This window comes from Rhinopithecus bieti, unplaced genomic scaffold (genome assembly GCF_001698545.2).
Source record: "Rhinopithecus bieti isolate Rb0 unplaced genomic scaffold, ASM169854v2 scaffold_2574, whole genome shotgun sequence".
NCBI classification, from domain to species: domain Eukaryota; kingdom Metazoa; phylum Chordata; class Mammalia; order Primates; family Cercopithecidae; genus Rhinopithecus; species Rhinopithecus bieti.
Window position 1 is genome coordinate 6,715,387 of NW_016804493.1, and position 23,926 is coordinate 6,739,312.

The 23,926-nt window shown below is 37.7% G+C and overlaps 1 protein-coding gene across 1 annotated transcript in view; it reads right to left on the reverse strand.

Moving 5' to 3' along the window:
* Positions 1-23,926, reverse strand: part of HYDIN (HYDIN axonemal central pair apparatus protein) — a 442,332-nt gene that overhangs the window by 340,227 nt on the left and 78,179 nt on the right. The window contains exons 6-7 of the mRNA XM_017868754.1: positions 23,411-23,610; positions 12,965-13,089 (exon numbers count right to left, since the gene is read on the reverse strand). Of these exons, the coding sequence (XP_017724243.1) occupies positions 12,965-13,089; positions 23,411-23,610 (325 nt within the window). The remainder of the gene's footprint in view (positions 1-12,964; positions 13,090-23,410; positions 23,611-23,926) is intronic.

Sequence of the window (23,926 nt, forward strand, 5' to 3'; positions counted from 1 at the left end):
GAAATACAATAATGTCCCACTACTAGAAATCTGTTTATGTAACAGATCTAAGGAACAAAATGATATGATCTTCACTGATGCTGAAAATGAATTTGACAAAATTCAAAATGCATTTTAAAAACATCTATAAAACAGGGATAGAATTAAAATATAGCAAAGTCTCAGTAATTAAAATATTAATAGCATGGTAGCAGTGCATGAAGAGATCAATGGAATAGAATGAAGCCAAAACAGACCCAAATGTACACTGAAATTTAGTATATTATAAAGATAGTATCTCAAATCATTGGTATACAGACTTCGTAAAAAAAAAAAAAAAATTTGTTAGGACAACTTCATAGCCATATGAAAAAATATACCTCGTATCTTATATCAGAATAAATGTCAAGTGAGTCAAATATTTAAATGTTCAATATAAAGCCATATATATAAAATGATATAAATGAGAATTTCTTCATAACTTCAGAGAGGGGAAAGTTTTCTAACTATGACTCAAAATCCAGATCCCTCTAAAAAACTAAGAAATTTGATTATCTAAAAATAAAAAACAAATTCATTCAAAAGAAATAAATACATGACCTATCCAAAAACTTGAATATAAAAAGGATATAGGACCTCCAAGAAACATGTACAGCTGCAAGATAGCACTAGTAATAAAAGAAATATAAAATAAAATATCATCTCATGACCATCAAATTAACAAAAATCAAACAGTTTTATGATATCCTTTTAGCAATATATTGACAAGAATATGGAAAAAGAATTTTTGTATACTTCTGATGAAAGTATAAATTGCCGCAACAACTTGACAAGCCAATCAAGTATCCCGTAAAGCTCAGGATAATTTTGCCCTATACCCCAGCAATTGCCCTTGTAGGTATTTATCCTAAAGGAAAATCTCACACAGCTGCCCAAGAAGACCCTGTACAAAGCTGCTCAATGCAGCACTGTTTGTAATAGCAAAGAAGTTACATCTTCAATGTTCACATACTGGAATGTGGTACATTCATTAAAATGAATCAGAGCAATGTGTATCTACATGTTTAAATATTTAAAACAACATTGAATGAAAAAAGCAAGTTGGAGAATCGTATGTACAGTATGATACCATTTATGTGAACTTTAAAACTGCTCGAGACAATACTATATATTGTTTATGGATAAGTAAATATGTAGGAATAGCATTAAAACGCATCCAATAAAGCTCCTCTGAGGAGCAAGACAGGGGAATTAGATCAGAAAAAGGTAACAAAGTGGCTTCAGGTCTGTAATCAGTTTGATTATCCAAAAATAAATAAATAAAACCTCTAGAAAGAAATGTGTATGGCAAAAGGTTGAGATGTGTTAAATATAACAGGTGTTGATTATATTATTCTCTGTGCTTTTGTGGTTATCTGAAATATGTAATTGTTTAAAAAATTAATCAAAGGGAATAAAAGATCCAAGGGCTTATTTCACGCAACCTAGGGGTCAGAGAGACTAATGTCATTAATTTGAGCTGCTCACTGCAAAAATCTTCCTTCCTAGAAATATAGCAAAAGTTATTATTTTTTTCAAGAACCATCTAATATTGATTTTTTTCACCACTATCTTCCAAAACTCATCAGCTCCACAAAGCGAAGGAAGCAATAACTCTTCTCTTATCTCCAAAGCTGTTGAAGTACTTGGTTTTTATAATACTTACTTTTATAGAGACAACCTTAAAAAGGCTCCCCAACCCTTAGCTACTTTGAAGACTGACAGGATGGAAGTGGTGTCATGTCTCCAGGAATGGATGGGGAAGTTGTTCCTCAACATTAGCATTTTTTGTGTCCTTGGAGGACCTGTTCCCGCACTGGTACCTTTTTGGTTTCTGTTGCATGCTGCAGTCATCGTAGATGGGCTTAGGAACAATCTTTTATTACATCACAGTACAGATATATTTTGTGGAAGGTCTCATTTATCTCTTGCCAGTTTTGCTACCATCAATCAAGTGAAAACAAATATGAACAAAACTAATTTTACAAAAATGAATGTGAAGCTAACTATATACACAATACACTTCATACTGTGGTTTCAGTACTCTCAGAAAACTGAGGACACTAAATTAAATATATGAGTGGAACCACAGATTTTCTAGGGAACTAACAAGTTGATGGAAAGTTTTTCATCACTTGGTCACAACAGGGTCAAATTCACTATGGTAGGGCATTGCTGAACCAAACTTCTTTGGAAGTGCTCTTTGTTCGGGAAACTTAAGCAACACTTACGTAACAATAAATGGTATCATACTGTACATACAATTCTCCAACTTGCTTTTTTCATTCAGTGTTGTTTTGAAGATTTAAACATGTAGATACACATTGCTGGTTGTCAGTGGTAATGCCAAAACCGGTATTCTGAATCTGCACAAAAGGCAGTGTGAGATGCAGAAAGTGTACTGGTCTCAGGGGGTCCCGAAGACCTGGGTTCAAATTCCAGCTTTAGCGAGCTGTAAAGTCACTTAACGTCTTTGGGCTTCAGTTTACTTATCACTAAAATGAAGGGAATTAAAGAAATGTCCCTTTAAATACTAACACCTGGTAACTTGCAAATCTTCACTTGCTATGAACTTATGGAAACCTTATCTCACTTCCCTAAACATTTAAATCCCTGACAATCTTGAGTGTCTTAACTTCTGCTACTCCCTATCCTAAGCTATGGAATAAGAAACAAAGAAAACAAGGTCAAGCAATGTTTCCATTGCTTCTAAAGCCATGTTAAAACATTTGCTTCTTTTACAATACCTATGTGTGGCTAGATTTTCTAGTTATAACAGCACACATTTATAATTAACAATAATCCCACCATTGAAACAAAGTTGATGTGGGTAAGTTTACATAGATATTAATAGATTCAGATAGACATTATTTAGCCATTTTAACTGCAAAGTAGCAACATCACACTCAATTACTGACTATATTATATTTTGGTATGCCTCTATTGGCCTTTATGAGGAAAAAAGAAAAATTCTTTATAGTTTTAGAAAGCTTACTAGAGTAAAATATGTAAAGTACTATAAAGCTGCCGTGTGAAGCACTATATTATGACTGTGTGTATATTTAATAATAACACATCATCACACCTTTGGGGAAAAAGGTTACTTGCCAACTTCTGACTCCTAAAGTATCTCCTCTTTAGTAAGAGACATAATACTTTTAAAAATGCTGAATACGTGCATCATCTCCATTTCCTGAGTATGCCAATGGCTAATGTCACTTCTAAAGTGAGAAGAGCAACCTCACCAGGCACTGAAGAAGAAACCCCCTACACTACTATTTGTGGTACTCATTCTAGTAACCAAAGTGTCAATACAAATGTCTTTTTTCTTTTTCTTTTTTAAAATTTTGTTCAAATGTCTTTTTTGAAATGCTGTTCTGAATAGTAGTATCTCCTTGAACCCTGTGATTATATTTAGTTTCTCAAGACTCAGTTGAAAAGTGCAAAACTTAAACAATTAACCATTTGTTTGTCTCTTCAGAGTCAAATGATACTTCCACTTATTTGTTCGGTTTTGGATTAGTTTTGGCTTGGTTTTGTTATCAATGTAACCTTGTGTAATTGTATTTTTAATCTCTTCTGGAGGGATGAGTTTATAAAAGGTATCACCTTACATCAGTTCTTTCTCAATTCTATAATAAAAAAGATAACTAAATCATTTCTCAGATAAAATCAACTGCCTAAACAAACTTGATTTTACTATACGCAGGCACACACAGGGAGAAAGAGGAAAAGAGAAAGGAGGGGAGAATTCTGGTTCAGGAAAACATTAATGGGTAAAATATTAGATACTGCTAAAACTTTATACTCAATCTCCTTAATTGCTCAAGCACTGGTTCAAACTCTGGTTGTCAGAAAAAGCAAAGAAATCTCCTAGCTTCATTTAATCAAGAATATATCCAGTGGAGGGCCAGAAATGGAAGGAACAAATGCCATTATTGTTAGCAACGTGATTGAGTACTTCCTGCTGAGGAGTGTCAATGCTGCTTCTTCTAGAACATTGTTTTAGGAATTATAAAGAAAAGATTCATCAACAGCCCATGTTAAATTTCCTTCCCCAAATAAATTCATATTTCAAACAGCTGCAGAAAGTTCAATCAGATGCTTATTTGATGAAATGAAAAGCCAATGATCATGGCTGCTTGGAAAAGCTTCATGATTAATTGTGTTTAGGCAGTTATTAGCATTTTTCAGTAATGGAAGGTTATGGATTCTGGTCATTAATAACCCACAATAAAGATTGAAAGCATATTCTTAGTAGCAGTCCATTTCATGTAAGGAAAAATTCTGTAAGACAGTTTACCTCTCCAATCTTCAGAATATGACTTTATTCATTCACCAAAGGCGACATCAGAACCTCAGGGGGTAGAAACCAACTATTCTATGAATGGTTAATTTTTTTTTTTTTTTTTTTTTTTTTTTTTTTTTTTTGAGACGGAGTCTAGCTCTGTCGCCAGGCTGGAGTGTAGTGGCACAATCTTGCCTCACTGCAACCTCCGACTCCCTGGTTCAAGCTATTCTCCTGCCTCAGCCTCCCAAGTAGCTGGGATTACAGGCACGTGCCATCACACCCAGCTAATTTTTGTATTTTTAGTAGAGACTAAAAATACAAGGGTTTCACACCATGTTGGCCAAGATGGTCTTAATCTTCTGACCTTGTGATCTGCCTGCCTCGGCCTCCCGATTACAGGCATGAGCCACCATGCCCAGCTGAATGATTAAATTTTAATACACAAATATTTATTGTGGTTCATCCTATCTTTCCTTTAGCACAGCAGTATATATGTAAGCATAGGTGTCATTCCAAATACTTATATAAAAGTAACATTGAGATCCAGGGAGGCTGGGAAAATGCAGCTGCATTTCAAAGGCAGCAGATCAAGAGAGCAAAAATGCACATATAGTCATACGGAAGAAAGAACACCGCCTAGGAGTTAAGAGCTGAGTCCGGCTTCTAACTGGGCTTCCATTTGGCCTTCTGATTAGTTCTGTGACGTTGGGTGAGCCACTTAATTTCTTAGGGCTTCAGTTTATCTGTAAAATCTAAGGGTTGGATGAGGTTATCACTGAAGTCGTCACTCAAGTTTTGATTCTATTGATCTATAAGCACTCTAAATCAGCTGAACTCAAAACCCAACCAAATAGCATTTTTTGAAATTACACCCCAACATATGTAGAGTTGTTTATTTATAAATTATACCCATATGCTAGATTGCTCGATTGCTCATGTCAAATATATTTAAAATACCCCCAAATGTTTGAAGGAATGAGATAAAGATGAAAAAAACAATTATTTTAAAGATAATGTATTCACTGTTTATCAACAATGAATTATTTTAATAAGAGTAAAAGGGTTGACTACGCTTCATTCTGTTCTAAACTCCTGATTTAAAATCTTGTGATACAGTGACCCAAATGTAATTCTAAGGCCACATTTATTCTGATACTTAGTTTCAGCAACTAACATAAGCAAAATCAACAAGGATATAAGATATAAGATGTACGCAAAATCAACAAAGATATGGAGATCCAGACAGAAAAAAAAATGTATCACTGACCATATTTATTAGCAGGCATATGTTTCTTCAGTTTCATCCACTATCAGTACCAATAACACAATGGTTTTGGCTGAAATTCAGCTAATAATTTTACCATAATGCGAATAATTACTTAATAGTCAAACAGGAGGTTCAAATATATCTGTAATTGCATTTAACATAAAATGAGTGAATAGTGCAATTAAAAGACAAATATTTTCAGACCAGATTTAATAATTAGCCTCATTGGTGATGCTTCCAAATGTCATACTTTAAATGTGAGGAAAGTTGAAAGTGAAAGGATGAACAGATTGTGCTATGTCCACACTAATCAGAAAAAACTTCTATGTTGTATAAATATCAGATCGAGTAGACTTTAGTGTTATAAATCTCACTAAAGATTGAGACATTTTACAATGACAAAATGGTTAACTCAACAGGAAGTTATAATAATCCTACCTGTGTATATATCAAGTATCATGACCTCAAAATATAAAAAATGAAAATTGTTAGCACCAAAAAACAGGAACACCTAAATTGTAGTTGTGGATTTTAATGACATCTTCCAATAACTGATAAAACAAGGAGACAAAAGATTAGTAAAGATACAGACTGAACGGCATCATTATTAACAAATTTTACCGAATTGACATTTATGGAAGGTGAACCCTCTTCAAGTGTACAGGGAATATTTACCAATATGGAACATATTTTCGGTCGTAATGTAAGTCTCAACTAATTTCAAGGCCTGAAATCGTATAGAACTTGCTTTCTGTCACTGGTAGGATTAAACAAGAAATCAATAACAAAAAGAGACCTAGAAAATTCCCTAATGTTTGAATATCAATCAACGCATTGCTAAATAGCCCATGGATCAAAAAAGAAATAAAAATGTAAATTCTAAAATATTTTCAATCAAGTGTTAAAAACAAAATATGTAAAATCATATGGGCTGAAGATTGAGTCAATTTTAGAGGAAAATGTATTGTCTTAAATGCATGTATTATAAAAGAAGAAAGGTTGAACATCAATACTCTGAGCATCCCTTTTAAGATCTAGAAAAATCATAACAAATCAAACCTAAAGAAAGTAGGACTGAAAAAATGAAGAGGAGAAATCAATGAAATTGAGAAGTGAACAATAAAGATAATCAACTAAGAGTTGGTTCTTTGAATAAACTAAAAAAACTGATAAAGCCCTAACAATATAGATTAAGAAAAAAAAAGAGGAGGATACAAATTACCAATAAGAAAAGAGGAGGTATCACCAAGGATCCTATAGCAAACAATGATTAGGAAGGGTTCTGAACAACTGTATGCCAAAATTTTAAGATTTTAGATCAAATGGAAAAGTTTATTGAAAAGTTTAACAGAACCAATCATTAAAGAGCTGCTCCTATTTTAAAAGTGAGGTTAAACAAATGGCTTGAAGAATAAAATTTTCCATTATTTAAGGAAGAAATAACTTGAATCTTTAAAACAATTTCTCTAGAGAATCAAAGAGAGAATAATTCCCAACTTGTTTTACGAGACCAATTTGTTTTGTTCTGACAAGGGCATTACACGAACAGAAAATAATAGGCCAATCTTTCTCATGAATTTGGATACCAAATTCTTGAACAAAATATTAGCAAATATAATCCAATGATTTATTAAAATGACAATATACAAAACTTGAGTTTATCCCAGAATACAGCAGGAATTTAGCATTTCAAAATCAATCATCGCATTAGAAGGATAAAGGTGAAATAATGTACAATCTTGTCAACAAATGCAGAATATTTGATAAAATTAAATATCCATTCAAGATTAAAAGTCTTACAAACCTAGAGATAGAAGGAAATTTTTTTAACCTGATAGAGTACCCACTAAAAACCTATAGCAAACATCATATTAAATGATGAAATACTGAGCACTTCTCTTCTGAGACTGAGAACAAGAGAAAGATATTTGCTATCATTACTTCCAATGCACAGCATACTAAATGTCTAGCCTGTGGAAGAAAGAATAAGAAATGAAGAGTATAAGGATTGAAGAAAATAAAAACTGTTATTAATTGCAGATGACCTGCTTGTGTATATACAAAACCCAAAATCATCTACAGACAAGTCAGAAGTAAATTTAGCAAAGTCTGCAGATAAAAGCTCAATATACAAAACTCAACTGTAGTTCAATAAAGCCACATAAATTTAGAAAATAAACTTAGGAAAAAATAACACACTAGCTATAAAATTAAAATGGATAAACTGTACTTCATCAAAATTAAATTGTTCTGCTAATAAAAGACATTAAGAAAATTAATTTCTCACTGTGAGAAAACATTCACAATAATTATTTCTGAAAGACTTATATAAAGAATATATATATATTTCTTTTTTTTTTTTTGAGATGAAGTCTCACTCTGTTACCCAGGCTGGAGTGCAATGGCTTGGTCTCGGCTCACTACAACCTCTGCCTCCCTGGTTCAAGCGATTCTCCCACCTCAGCTTCCCGAGTAGCTGGGACTACAGGTGCATGCCACAACACCCAGCTAATTTTTGTAGTTTTAGTAAAGATGGGGTTTCACTATGTTGGCCACGCTGGTCTTGAACTCCTGAGCTCGTGATCCACTCGCCTCGGCCTCCCAAAGTGCTGGGATTACAGGCGTGAGCCACCACGCCCGCCCAAGAATATATTTTTTAAAACTGCCAGTCAACAACAAAATGATAAACTCCCCATAAAGAATGGGCAAAAGACTTAAACATGTACTTCAGAAAAAAAGACATCAAAATGGGCAAAAGTACATGAAAAGAGACTCAACATCATTCATTATTAGAAAAATGCAAATTAAAACCAAAATAAGGTACCACTTTATACTGAGTAGAATGGCTAAAATTAAAAGACTGACATGACCAAGAGCTGATGAGAATGTGGAGTTTCATACATTCATTGCAGATGGGAATATAAATAAAATGGTTCAACCACTTTAGAAAACCATTTGGAAGTTTCTTACAAAGTTAAGCATATGATGACTCTATGACTCAGCAATTCTACTTTTAAATATTTACTCAAGAGAAATAAAAACATATGTATATCTGCACACACACACACATACACGCACACACACGATGTGTACAAGAATGGTTATTTTATTTTTTATTTTTGGAGACAGAGTCTTGCTCTGTTGCCCAGGCTGGAGTGCAGTGGTGCAATCTCTGCTCACTGCAACCTCTGCTTCCCAGGTTCAAGAAATTCTCCTGCCTCAGCCTCCTAAGTAGCTGGGACTACAGGCATATGCTGCCATGCCTGCCTAATATTTTTGCATTTTAGTAGAGACGTGGTTTCACCATGTTGCCCAGGCTGGTCTCAAGCTCCTGAGCTCAGGTAATTCGCCCATCTCGGCCTCCCAAAGAATGGTTATAAAACTTTATTCATAATAGCCCAAAAATTCAAAAATCCAAATTTGCATTAATAGGAAAATGAATAAATTATATGTAACCATACATTATGTTACATATAATACATACCATAAGTATGCTAAGAATACTTCTTAGCAATAAAAAGGGAGTTACTACCATACACAACGACATGGATAAATCTCAAAAACATTATGCTGAGGGAAAGAAATAAGACGCAAAAGAGTATATACTGTATGAGCGCATTTATTTGAAGTCCAAGAAGAAGGAAAACTAATATAGGGGGATAGAAATCAGAGCCTCTGGGTGGGGGATGGAGGGATTGCCTGGGAATCAGCATGAGGCAGTAGCTGTTCAGTCTCTTGAACTGGGCAGTGGGTACATAGGTAGTTATGCTTGTCAAAACTTACCAAACTGTATACACTCTGTGCATTTTATGTTTAAATTATATTTATATAAATTATATTTAAATTAAATCAGTAAAATATAATTAAAACCACTTATACTAACATCAAAAACCACTGAATGCTTACAAATTAATAATTAAAGAACAAGTGAAGAAAGGACTTGAATAGGAGTAGAGCTAATGAAAATATTCAAGGCTTCTACACAGAAAACTACTGCTGAGAAAAAGTAAAGAAAACCAAATACATGGAAGGATAAACTATGTTTATAACATGATGGAGAGACAGGATTATAAAGTAGTAGGAAAGAAGGAACGAGTCTATAAATAATAATGAACAATGTGAAAAAGGCATACACTGGAGTCACTTCCAGGCAGTCAATGGAACTAGAGACTTCATCAAAATACTTGAGAAAATATTTTTATTTGTTTTATTTATTTATTTATTTATTTATTTATTTACTTGTTTATTTTTAGAGACAGACTCTCACTCTGGTGCTCAGGCTGGAGTGCAGTGGCAGGATCACCACAGCCTCGACTCCCAGGCTCAAACAATCCTCCCACCTCAGCTTCCCAAATAGCTGGGACTACAGGTATGCACCACCAAACCCAGATAATTTTTGTTTATTTTTGTAAAGACGAACTCTGGCTGTGTTGCCCAGGCTGGTCTCAAACTCCTGGGCTCAAGCAATCCTCCTGCTGTAGCCTCTTAAAATGTTGGAATTACAGGGTGAGCCACTGCAGCCGGCTGAGAAAGTATTTTTACAACTACTTTTAAATTGATCACTAACCTGATAGGACAATAAGGACATCAATGTGAAGACAAGCATACCAAGAAATAGTCTAGTGTCAAGGCTGGCCTTTGCCCTAATGGCTTTTGTGAACCTTTGGACTTCTGCTTTAAAGATTGCGTTATGTGCCGAGCATAGGAGATAACTCTGTCCAGGGCCTGCCCAGAGTTGGAAAAAAATTACAAAACACAAAAAGACATAAGACACGCTGGCTGAAAATCAGCAGAAACAATAAACAGCAAACTAAATAAGTAGACTTAATTTCTTTGAATTATCAGATACAGAAGAATATAAATAATCACATTTAATATATTTAAGAAATCAAAGGGAAACTTGAAAAATAAAAGAGGGGAGAGCAGTCAGATTTGATAAGAACCACATAAAACTTCCAGAAATAAAAGCAATAATAATAATTAAAAAGTTAAAACTCAGCAGGTGAGAGACTTCACTGAAGAGGGGATTATTGAATGGAATAATGATTAAGAAGAAAGTACCCAGATCAGTCTACAGAGGAAAAGAAATGGAAAATATAGAGGTAAAAATGAATGAATAACAGTGCAATAATAGATTAAGTAATGGAATAACAGAGTATTCCGTGTTCCAGAACAAGACGGAAAATAGCAAAGAATGCATATGGGGAAACAACGACACACAGCCTCTACATCACACATACACAAAAATTAAATAAAAGATAAGGCATTAACCTAAACACAGAAGCTAAAACTATAACCCTTCCAGAAGTAAACATGGGAGAACATATTCATGATCTTGCAGAAGGCAAAGATTTCCTAGCACGGAGGCAAAAAGTGTTAATCTTAAAAGAAAAGAAAACTGATAACATGGATTTCAACAAAATTCAAAATTGCAGCTTATTAAGAAGTATTATCAAGGAAATGAAAAGGAAAGCTACAGACTTGGAGAAAATAGTAATAACACATATATCTGACAAAGAACTAGTATTTAGAATACTGAGTAATAAAAGGTACTTACACATTAATAACAAAAGAATAAACGAAGAAAGGTCTTGAACAGATACTTAAAAAGATACATGAATGACCGGTAAGCACCTGAGAAGGCACTCAACATCATTAATCATTAGGGACATGAAAATTAAAACCACTGATGAACATCACTTTATCCCACTAGTATGTCTGAAATTGACAAAACAGCACTACATGTTGGTGAGGACATGAAGCAACTAGAACTCTCATGCTTTGCTGGTGGGAATGTAAAATGACACAACTATCTTGGAAAACTGATGCCCCAATATGTTATGAGCTGTGCTTTTAGCCTTCTATCCCTTGGTTACATGGGTCAAACGTTCCCCCTTTTGCTTAAGCTAGCTTCTCTTGCTAGCAGCCAGTGAGTGTGGCTAAAACAAATAGATAAAACAGATAGACCACGCCACTGGCTGGTCTGTGGCGTTGTTCTGCTGGGCAATGTGGAGCTAGTGCCACTTAACCATGGGTCCTAAGGCAAGGGCTTGCGTCATCCTGCTCAGATACGGGTCCACAAAGCCAGCAATTCTGACCTGTACCCTAGATGCCTTGTGCTGCCCCTTCTCTAGGTGTACCTTCAAGTTTCTATCAACACACAGATCACCCCAATCTACCCGTGTGACTTCTGGGGATGGGTTGTTTCCTGAGCCCTGCATTCCTCAAGCTTTCAAACATTAGGGACACAAGTTAGGTGGGATTTCTATCTGACTCAACATGATTTCTATGGGTTCTTTATCTTGTGGATCTTAGCTTACTTCTTCCCTGGCTGTGTACTTCTGTTTTCTCCCTACAATGCCCTTCTGCAGATAATCTGGGTCCACCAACATGAATGGGTAAAACAGAAGTGAGAAGGAAATGAGAAAAAGCATAAAATAATAAATGGCAATGTAAAATATTAATTTGGAAGCCAACTTTGGAGACTGCATAACGTATATGCCATCTACATGACCATAAATTAAAAATTTGCAACAATGTGTAATTTTCGTGATTATGGAGGGTGTGACCTTTAAGAAAGTGCTAGTGGCAACAGACACAGTCCTATATTCCTGTAAGATGTTATGTAAGATATTTGCATGTTCTAAGGATGAAAGTAACAGATCTTATATAGACTAGTGGGCACATTCAAGAACATTCTGAATTAGGGTTTACATTTTTAAAATGTTAGACAAATATCACAATAAATCAAATGGAAAACCCATGGGGCATTAAATTACCTGCAAATTTTAATATACGGACAACCTCAATCCACCAGTGTGGCTTCTGGGGATGGGGATGGGCTCCTTCTTGTGTCCTGTATTCCTCAGGCTTTCAAGCACTGGGGACACCTGTTAGGGGATTTCTATCTGACTCCACACCATTTCTAATGGAGGCATTCACTGTTTTTGTTTTTTGTTGTTGTTGTTGTTTTTATCTTGTGGATCTTAGCTTACTCAAATACAGCCAAAATAACCATTTCCTATTCAGCTTTATCATACTTCCCATGTGACCTTTCTTTTTTTAATTTTTTAAAATTGATTTTATTATTATTTATTTATAATTTCAATGTTTTTTGAGGGGAATAGGTGGTGTTTGGTTACATGAATAAGTTCGTTAGTGGTGATTTCTGAGATTTTGGTGCACCCGTCTCCTGAACAGTGTACACAGTACCCAGTGTGTAGTCTTTTATCCCTCACCCTCCTCCCGCCCTCTCCCCCAAGTCCGCAAAATCCATTGTATCATTCTTAAGACTTGGCATCCTCATAGCTTGGCTCCACTTATGAGTGAGAACATGCCCATCTGACCTTTCTTAACATGTAGAACTTTTAACGAAGAATACTGCATACCTGTGTCATAACACACGATAAGTCTTCCACTGTGATCGCCCACACTCTGTGGCTCAAACTCCACTTCCAGTTGCATGGACTCTCCCACATTAAGAGTTCCAACAGCTGGTTCTACAGAGAAAGGCCTGCAACACACAGAGAGGCACATCATCAGAGCACATTTCTGACTAGTGTGAGAGGGGGAGGAGAGGAGACGGGAGTTCTAGTTCTGCAGACAGCTCAGACCCAGCACTGCAATTTCATGATCCAGAAGTGAAGTAGACTTTTGTTACCTAATGTGAAAGAACTTTAGTCTTAATGTTAAAATGACAGTATTAGATTAGCAAGTGTAAGGGCCACTTAAATGATGCAACAGCATTCTTGTTTGTATCCTTGCCATTCAGCCCTGCTTTTAACATTCATTGAGTATCCCTGCTGGGTTCAGGCACTCGAGTTAGGGTGACTGCAAATGAATCAAATCCAGCCTTTGTCCTCAAACACTGAGATTGCTGTAAGGAACAGACTTAAAATATGTATGCAAATATTGTCATTTTCAAAAGAACAATGCCTTCAAAGGGATAAAAATCGAGTTTTGTGAGAGTTCACAGGAGAGAGGGCATCATAGTGGAAAAACACATCAGAGCCCCAAAAGGAAAGGGATGGCACCCTCACTCTCCTTAGGATAATTAAGGACAGATGAACAGAGGGTCTATTTTAAAAGGGTGGGAGGGGTGTAGAGGAACTACAGGAGATGATGCAATAGCCCAGGTGGTAAATAACAGTAGTGCTGCCACCAAAGAGCCATGGAGAAGGCATGGTTTTGAAATCCACAAGGAGAGGCCTAAGAGAAGGTTGCCTTATGGGGAGCAAGGAGATGGAGCCAAGGGAGACTGCAGCCCAGGTGGTCTCCCAGGGAAGACAATGGGGAAAAAATATCCTGACCTCATATCCCCTCCTATCTCATTGTCTACCAGACCCTCACTGGGTGAACACAACCAGAGCCAGAAATGGGAGTCGAGGGCTGTTGACCCAGGCTGTAGAAGCCAGCCTCCGGGGCTAGAGCCAACTGAAAAAGGGTGGAGAGTGCATTTGAAAAGGCAAACTGAGGACAAATTCTGTGTCTTGAAAATATAATTTGGGATGCACACATTGTGGGGAGTGAGGGTTGATTTGGAAACAGGAAATAGTTTAATTGTTTTGGAAGGGAATAGTTAAGAGAGAAACTGGATCTGATGGTGAAATACCTTAAATAACTTAGAGAGTTCTTCCTAAATAGGAAACTCAGCCCATTTAATTATTTTCATGGTCCACTTCACTTCTTTAAATTGCTAGTTTTTCAAAGTAATGTGTTGTGTAATGCATCTGGCAGACCGAGCTGTTTCTGATTATTTACTTCGATCACAACAGTTCTTAGAGTTGTCATTCCTTAAATCTTACCTTAGATGATGAACTCAATTTCAGAAAATCTAAGTTTTCTGCTATAAGGACACAGAGTTTATGTCAAGGGTAGCACTGGGTTGCATCTGAGAGTATTACCACAGGACCTCAGGTGCTCCCTACTATGAGCAATTGGTTATTTTCTCTGGTGCTTTCTACTTGATCTCCTCTCCTCTCTTTTCTTTTTTTTTTTTTTTTTTTAATTTTAAAAAAATTTTAGTTTTTTATGGGTACATAGTAGGTACATATATTTATGGGGTACATGAGATGTTTTGATGCAGGCGTGCATTGTGAAATAATCCCATCATGGAGAATGGGGTATCCACCCCCTCAAGCATTTATCCTTTGTGTTACAAACAATCCAATTACACTCTTTTAGTTATTTTAAAATGTACAATTAAGTTATTGACTACAGTCACCTTGTTGTGCTATCAAATAGTAGGTCTTACTCATTTTTTCTAACTATTTTTTTAATGCCCATTAACCTTCCCCAAGTCTCCCGCCCCCAACTCCCACTACCCTTCCCAGGCTCCAGTAACCATTCTTCTACTCTCTATGCCCATGGGTTCAATTGTTTTGATTTTTAGATCCCACAAATAAGTGGATCTCCTCTCCTTTCACTTCTTGATTTTCCTGCTTCCTTTCCTCTGCCCTGTCCCCATGCCTGTGGTACCGATCCACCAGTGAACCCCAAGCATTGCTGCAGAGGCATTCTGGGGCAGTGGTTACTAGCCTGACCTCTGGAGCCAACCGAACAAGTTCAAAACCCAGCTCTGCCACGACCTTGGGCAAGTCACTTAACCTTCAGTTTCCTTATCTCTAAAAGGACGGTAATGATAGCACCTACTTCATATGGTTATAGTGAGGACTAAAGGGGTTGATATAGGTCAAGTGCTTAGAATAATGCCTGGCACACAGGAAATACTATACAAGTGTTTATTATTCTTTTTGTTATGGCTATTTTTATCTCCCTCACTGGCAGCCTCTAGATGCTGCATGATGAATCTATGGATGTGTTTGGGTGTTTCGATGAGTTCAAGTTTTCATCATTCTCCCCTCACTCCTTCACACTGCTCTAGAGAGAGTGTAAAACACACACACAGGTCATAACACATCAATCTCTTGTTCAAACACCTTCAGTGGTCCTCATCATCTGTGCAATCAAGTTCAAACCCCTAGGCATTTCAGGTCCCACACAATCTGTCCCCAACAGGTTTTTGCATTTTCATTACACACATACATCTGTCCAAATATCCTACACACCTGTCATGTTCCAAGTCAGCGCTGGGGTGGGATGGGAGGCAGGCTTTAGTCTCTTCACCTACAACCTCCCCCAGCACTGCATCTGCTCTCTCTTCCCACCAGATTGTGGCCCCCACGTAGACAATCGGAACTGCTAGGATCACATCAGATGATGTGTATGAAATGTGCCATTTCCCACATGCCATACTCCTTCTGAAGCCACTTCTCACAGCCCAGACTCAAAGTCACTTCTTAAATAGAATCTTTCCTGATTCTCCCTTTTGTAAATAGCATCTCTTTCCTCTCAGAGACTATAACTTCCCTTTTAGTTTTTACAGTGGTTTACTTTGTACTTGAGTTGGTTTTCATGCCTACCTCTCCCAATAGCTAGAAACTCTTGAGAAGAGGGGGAAGGGAAAACACAATCACGAGCACATATTCTATGCTGGGTCCTACGCTGGGTGCTTTACATATAGCAATTCTCCTAATCCTCAAACAAACCCCTAGAAAGTCCATATTGCTATTTGCATTTCAGACATGGGAAAACAGATGCTCACAAGGGCAGCAACTTGCCCAAAGTTGCCCAACTCAGTGGTGGTGCCAGGAGGGAAGTCCCTGTTCTTTCTGCCCACCCCAAACCACCCCGAACATGGAAGCCATGTGGTTAAATTTATTTTTGTGTTACTCATCACCCCATACATGGTGCTTTACTCAGGAGCCTCTCAGAGGAGGTTGCTTAATTGAATTACAATAAACTCTTAAAGGTAAAACAAAAATATTTGTAATGAACCATCAGTATCTATGACATCGTGGTGGAACAAAAAGGAGCAAACCTTCAGTAGAAACCGTGCCTTGTGGGAAGTGACAGTGAGTCTCCCAGTCTCAAAGTTCTTTCCTTCCTTACGGCCTCAGTAATAATCAGAACAAGTGAGAACCGGGCCCAGTTTCCTGGCTTTGGGAACACCACCACAATATTTACTTCTATCCTTTGCCTCCCTACTTCCTAATATTTTCCTTCATTTTATTTTCAAATATTTATTGGTAGCAAAAGAATAGCTTTAAAATGAATTGGGTATTATTATATTGCAGTACCTAAACTATTAATAATAATTTTTATGGAGAAAATGGCACTAGTATCCCATCCGTACGACCTCCAGGAATCCAAGTTCCGTGGAGTGGTAACGGTTACTTTGCCTTTGTGCTAATCGTTGGGTTTAGGTTACACAAACTTCTTCAGTAGTTATAATCACCTGGGATTGCCACTGTTAACTTAGAGCTGCCTAACAGATGTTAATTGGGTAGAGTGTGTTAAGTTCTGGTGGTTATACATTGTCTATAATTTGATTTTGTACTTCACTTTACTAAAATGCAGACAGGCTGAACGGGCTAGAAAATACCAAGTATCAGAAAATGCTCTTACAAAGAAGTAGAAAGTGTTGTTCTTCAAGGGTATAAGGATGGTTCAGTCTATCAAAATATTTGGTTCTGATATCATATCTTGATTAATACCAAATAATTATGGAGGGAGTTTGGTTTTGTGAAAAATCATGAGCCATGAGAAAGATTTGAGTTTTCAATCAATTATGAGCTCTTCTCAAGAACTAAAACTATCCAAATGATTCAATACTTTAGCAGAAGACTAAATATTGATCCTACAATATTAAATATTGAATATAACATTAGTATTTATTCTTCAGATGATCTTTCTTGTTTAATTCCTTGAGATTTTAGATTTTGAAATTGCTTCTTAATCCTATTTCACCTTCCAATGTTAATCCTACTTTAATCATCAAAGTTATTCTGATACCTACTAGAGTTTTAGGTCAGATTTAACAATAATTGCTTATGTTCTTCGTACATTTTATAGCGCATGGCAGCCTCTTTTATTAGTGTAGAACGTCATGCTTATTTTATAGTACTTGGAGAGCATGTTTTATTTTACTGTAGAGGTTTATAGTTGTAGTTTTGCCTTTGTGATATACCGTTGGTTAGGCATCTTATAAACATTTATTGGGTGCTTATTTATTCTAGACAGATGCTGGGGACGTACTAATGAAAAGAGTTAGATACAATCCTTCCATTTGAGAAGCTCACATTCGAATAAGGATAAGAGACATGCAAAGAAAGTTCTAGTTTTTGTGATTTATAAGAACCTAAGCATTTTATAAACTTAACCACTAATAAAATCATTATTTCAATGAGAAAAGGATGATCTGTTTTTCTAAACAATTTCCTGTGGGACATTATTTCTAGCTGTATATTGACACTAAAAGTGGCAGGATCATGGGCTTTAAATTCTCTAAATTCTCAGACTATATTCACTGCTCTGCCACGTCTATTCACAACTACATTAACTGAAGAACACTGTCTAGGAACAGAATCATCTGTGTGGTTTTTAGTATGGATCCTTGTCAGGGGATCTCCCTAGAGATTCTAATTCAATAGGATGTGACCACAAATTCAACCACATTCTTTCTCATTGAAGCCATCAGTGTTCTCAGTTGCAAACAACAGAAGCCAGCTGTGGCTAATTTAAACAGAAAAGGGACTGACTGGAAGGACTTGAGGCAACTCACAGAAGCAATGATGGTTGAAAAACATGCATTTTGTGGAGAAAACATAAAGCTATTATTTCATGAAGAGTCTAAACAGGAAAACAAAAATACTTGCAAACAGGGAATTTGAGAGACTTGGTTACACAGAAGATGGGAGAGGCGAGAAACCCAGCTGAAGAAGGTGAGACAGCTCTGAGATTCGTAACGGCGGTAAGCTTTTTCCACCCCTGGACTGGAAGCAAAAGGAGAAGAGGAAGTGTTATCAGATCCTGGGGACCAGGGTCAACTGGCAGAAGTTAGAACCGTGGCAGGCCAGCCTGACAGTGGCTAGAACCATGGAGGAGATGCAGTGGAGGCTGGGGACTCTGCTGAAGACAAAGAGGGAGGAGGCTTCTGTGTTCTTCCTACTCTCCAGTCTCCTGCTAGTGTCCCTGACTGGTCAAACCTAGCTGGAATCCAGCTGAGCCAGGAGGCTAGGAAGACTCATGAAGCCCCACAGTGACACTGAGCAGCGCAGGGGAATGGTGAGACATGGACCTGAGGGCAAACAAGCCCAGAGCTGGCCCATGTTTGCATGAATCCAGGTTTTAATGTTAACTTACTGGGGGAGTTTGGGTAAGTAATTTCACTCCTCGGGCTTTACTCCCTTCACTGTAAAATGGGAATGCTGGGCCAGCATGTCTACTGTTGACAATTCTTGGCCAGTCCCTGAGTTGCCTCCCATTTTACCTTAGAATTGTTTCTATATTAGGAAAACATGATAATTCATATTCAAAGGTAGATAGATAGAAAGGTTTTAGATTTTTTTTGCAACTTCACACTATTAAATCTGTGAAGTGATTTTTGCTTCACATTTACATGAATCTAAAATACACAAAATTGCCATTTTGGGGTGGTTTTTTCAGATTCAGCCAAACAGCCCAGGAAGATATGTTCCTGCAGTTGCATTTCCACCTTAGGTAGATTCTTTCTTTTCATAGAAAAAAATACCAATGTAACAGTTTTTCATGGGTATTGTGAATGGTGGTTGTGGGAGACCATTTTTCAACGGAAAAAGACGGGGTTTTTTTTGTTTTTTTTGTTTTTTTTTCTCTTTTTTGAGACAGGGTCTCTCTCTGTCATCCAGGCTGGAGTACAGTGGCATGATCATGGCTCACTGCAACCTCGACCTCCTGAGCTCAACCTTGGCCTCCCAAGTAGCTGGAACTGCAGGATACCCAGCTTATTTTTTTGTTTTTTGTATTTTTTGTAAAGACAGGGTTTTACCATGTTGTCCAAGCTGGTCTCAAACTCCTGGACTCAAGTCCTCCACTCACCTTGGCCTCCCAAAGTGCTGAAATTACAGGCATAAGCCACCATGCCAGGACGAGATGGGTTATCTCTAATTCATGGGAAACCAGTTGAACAACCTGCTTCCTTCTCCCTCCATCAAAATATGTGAAGCTTGCCATGAGATGACAAACAAGGGCTGTAGAGCATTTATGAACAATGTCAGGAAACACTGGTTTCCAAAAGAACTTTTCCTTTGCCTCTAGTGGTTGATTTATGTAAAGTGGTTGAGAATCTTGCTCCTACCTAGGATGCAGAAAGCTAGAAAGAATGTTTCTTTTACCCTAACCATGAGAGAAAGTGAGATAATAACAAAATCACAACTTTTCTTGTGCCTGTCAGAGAGCTGAGGTAGCACATCAAATAGCCTGAAATCTAAAGACAGACAACCTGTTTCCCCCAAGGCAGATGGGACATGTACATACAATTCAGACTGTGGCTTTTACCTATGGCAGGCAGAACTTTCCCGCAAGCAGAAGAAAAGTGGAAGAAAAGTGAAAGGGGATGGAACAACAACAACAAAAAATGTGGAGAGATAATGGCTGAGATTTTCCAAAAATAATGAAAGATTCAGGAAGCTCAGAGAACCTCAAGCAAAATTAAAACCCAAACCAAGCAAAAGCAAAACAAAATCCTTAAAACAAAAAGCAAAACATAAACAAACTTACACCTAGACATATCATTTCCAAACTGCAAAAACCAAATAAATCATGCAAGTAGCCCAAGAAAAGAGATAATTACACATAGAGGAACAAAAATAAGAATCACAGAGGACTTCTCTTTAGAAAAATGTAAGTCAAAGGACAATTGAGAGACATATTTAAAGTACTGGGGAAAAAACCTATATACGATTGTTGGCCCAGAATTCTATATGGTGAAAACATATCTTCCAAAATGATGGAAAATACTTTTTTTCCAGATAAACAGAAACAGAGAATTTACAGTAGACTTGTGCTACAAGAAATATTAAAGGTAGTTTTAGGCCAGGAAAAATAGGATATCAGACAGAAACATGGATCTACATGAAATAGTTCAGAGAGAGTGATTCACCTAGAATACTTAGAGAAATAAACACAAATTCCCTCCCAAAGGATGTGCCCTCAACTGGCAATATAGCAGTGCTGCTCCCTACAGTATGGCAAACTGGGTCACTTGAAAACTCTCCCACCAGAAAATACCTAGAAAGACTGGATAAAAGATAATGTAAATAAATGCATAACTGAGCATGCACAAAATCAGAAAAACTCATATCATTCCAAAACAAAGAGGAACCTAAGAACCACACCAGGAAGTCACTGAGCTAATGATAGGTCTGCCCTGAGTTCCCAGTAGCCCAGAAGACTGGGTTTTTAATAGCCCCGCTGGAGCAGGAGACAAGGCCTCACAATGGTCAAGTTAGGGGACTGGGACCAGATCCCTGTATAAACCTGAGAAATACAAAGAACGTCCCCAACACACTCCCATCAGCAAAAGAAAAAGTGTCTGAGTTTTTAATTAAAGGAACAATGTTTCTCTAGGACATTCATAACTTGAACTTGTATCTTATGAAGGTGTGGGATTTGCATATGAGCTATCAGTCCAGGAACTCCTAAGGCAGGAAATTACCAAAAGAGTACCCCATGGTAGCCTAACTTTTGGGAACCAGGTAGAAGCAAATTCTAATCCCTTTTGGACAAATGAGTCATTAAGTCAGCAAAGGATGCCACAGATAAGGCCCTTCTGAAAGAGAACTTAAATCCAGTATATACACACTACTTTTTAAAAAGAGAACTTAAATCCGGTATATACATACTACTTTTATGGAAAAGAACTTGAACCCCTGCTTCCTGTCTTCCCAAGATGGTTGTTCTTTTTAAGACCCCACTGGTCAGTCACTTGCTCTCATGCCCCAGAACAAATCCTTCTTTTCCATCTGATAAGAGAGGTCCTTGAGAGATGGGATTGTCTCATCATTCTTATACCAACAGTCCCCAGCCTTTCTGGCACCCAGGACTAGTTTCATGGAAGTCAGTTTTTCCACAGATGCGGAGTGGGTGGATGTTTTCAGGATGATTCAAGCACATTACGTTTATTGCACACATTATTTCTATCTTATTATATTGTAAGATATAGTGAAATAATTATACAACTCACCATAATGTACATCAGTGGGAGCTCTGAGCTTGTTTTCCTGCAACTAGACAGTCCCATCTGGGGGTGATGGGAGAGAGTGACAGATCATTGGGCATTAGGAGTACGCAACCTAGATCTCTTACATGCACCGTTCACAATAGGGTGTGTGCTCCTATGAGAATCTAATGCCGCAGCTAATCTGACAGGAGGTGGAGCGCAGGCGGTAATGCAAGCAATGGGGAGCAGCTGTAAATACAGATGAAGCTTTGCTCCCTTGTCCACCGCTCACCTCCTGCTGTGCAGCCTGATTCCAAATAGTACATGGACCGGACCGGTACCAGTCCATGGCCCAGAGGTTGGGGACCCCTGCTTTATACCGTCCCATGGTGTCTACACTGTGGTTAGTCCACAAATATTCACATTAAAATCCAGCTCTATCACTTACTAGCTCTGTGCTCTTAAGGAAATGATGTTACCTCTCTATCCCTCAGTTTTCTCATCTTCCAAAGCCAGCAACAGCAGGTTGAATCCCTCTCACGGCTCATCACTCTGAACTCTTCTGCTTCCCTCTTCTATTTTTAAAAGTCCTTGTTGGTTACATTGGGCTCATCCAGTGAATCCAGGATTATCTCCCGATTTTAACATTAGCTGATCTGCAACTTTAATTATATCTGCAATATTAATTCCCCTTTGCCATACAACTTGATACAGTCACAGGTTCTGGGGATTAGGACATGGACATATCTGGAGAGTCATCATTCCGTCTACCACACTGGCCATAGCTCATTTGAAGGCAAAAGAAAAGAGCAAACACCGATTATACAGCACTTGATATATACCAGCAGTTTCTGTTGATTATCCCAACAACCTTATGAATTGGCTGGTGTACTTTTCCCCATTTTTCAGAGGAGAAACCTGAAGGCCACAAGTCAAGGAATGTGGATGGTCCCTAGAAACTGGAAAAGGCAAAGAAATGTACTGTCCCCTAAAGCCTCCAGAAAGGAATGCAGCCCTGCTCTCACTTTGATTTTAGCACAGTGCAACTTCTGACCCACTGAAATGTAAGATAATAAATTTGTGTTGGCTGGGCGCAGTGGCTCAAGCCTGTAATCCCAGCACTTTGGGAGGCCGAGACGGGCGGATCACGAGGTCAGGAGATCGAGACCATCCTGGCGAACACGGTGAAACCCCGTCTCTACTAAAAAAATACAAAAAACTAGCCGGGCAAGGTGGCGGGTGCCTGTAGTCCCAGCTACTCGGGAGGCTGAGGCAGGAGAATGGCATAAACCCGGGAGGCAGAGCTTGCAGTGAGCCGAGATCGTGCCACCGCACTCCAGCCTGGGTGACAGAGTGAGACTCTGTCTCAAAAAAATAAAAAATAAAAAATAAAAAAATAAATTTGTGTTGTTTTACACTACTGAGTTTGTGACAATTTGTTACAATGGCAACAGAAAACTAACCAAGCCAGTTATAAAAATTCTCAGTCAAGACAAATTTATTTCTATATTCTCATGGGCCATTCTCTGTACTAAAAGAAGCACTTTTATCCAACATTTTGAAAAACCAAACAGGTAAGAGGATTTAGTATAATATGGATATAAGATATTAAACCTTGAATTTTAATTTCCTCTGAGGATAAAGACGAAGTCTACCCTGCATCACTGAGGTCTCCCAGCTTTGCAACTGAAGATTGTAACAAGCAGTTCCACCCCCAATGTTATGGTAGCAGATTACTTGAGCTGACTAGATTTAGCTATAATCAATCAAAAACAAGAGCCAAAGGCATGCATACCTACAAGTTTTGATGTGAAATACAGCATTTTTGTTGCCAATGTTTCGTACCAGCAGAATCTTCTGGGTGCTGTATTTGACAGGACAAGTGGAAAAATTCAGCTTGTCAGGAAAATCGAGAATGGCTCGCGCCCCTCTGGCTTTGATGGGTACAATAAACTTTTCTCTTTCAGTAACACAGGTCAACGTATGGGAGTAATCCTACAAGGGAAGGGTACAATCATTATTTGTGGAAAAAACAACATGATCACGATAACCGTGCAAGAAAAAGCATCGATGAGAGGCATTTTGCAAAACAACTTTTAGTATATTTCTATGAAAACTTAAGACAATTACAGAAGTATTTTCAATGAGATTGTCTTTTCTGAGAGAGAGAGAGAGAGAGAGAACAGATCTAGTGTTAAAACCTACAGCTGATAGAGAAACTATGCTTCATGTGTTTCCCAGGCAATAGGAGGTAGGATGAAGGTCAGTGGCAGGGTGGCAGGCCAGGCCCATTTCTCCTGTAGATCCAAGA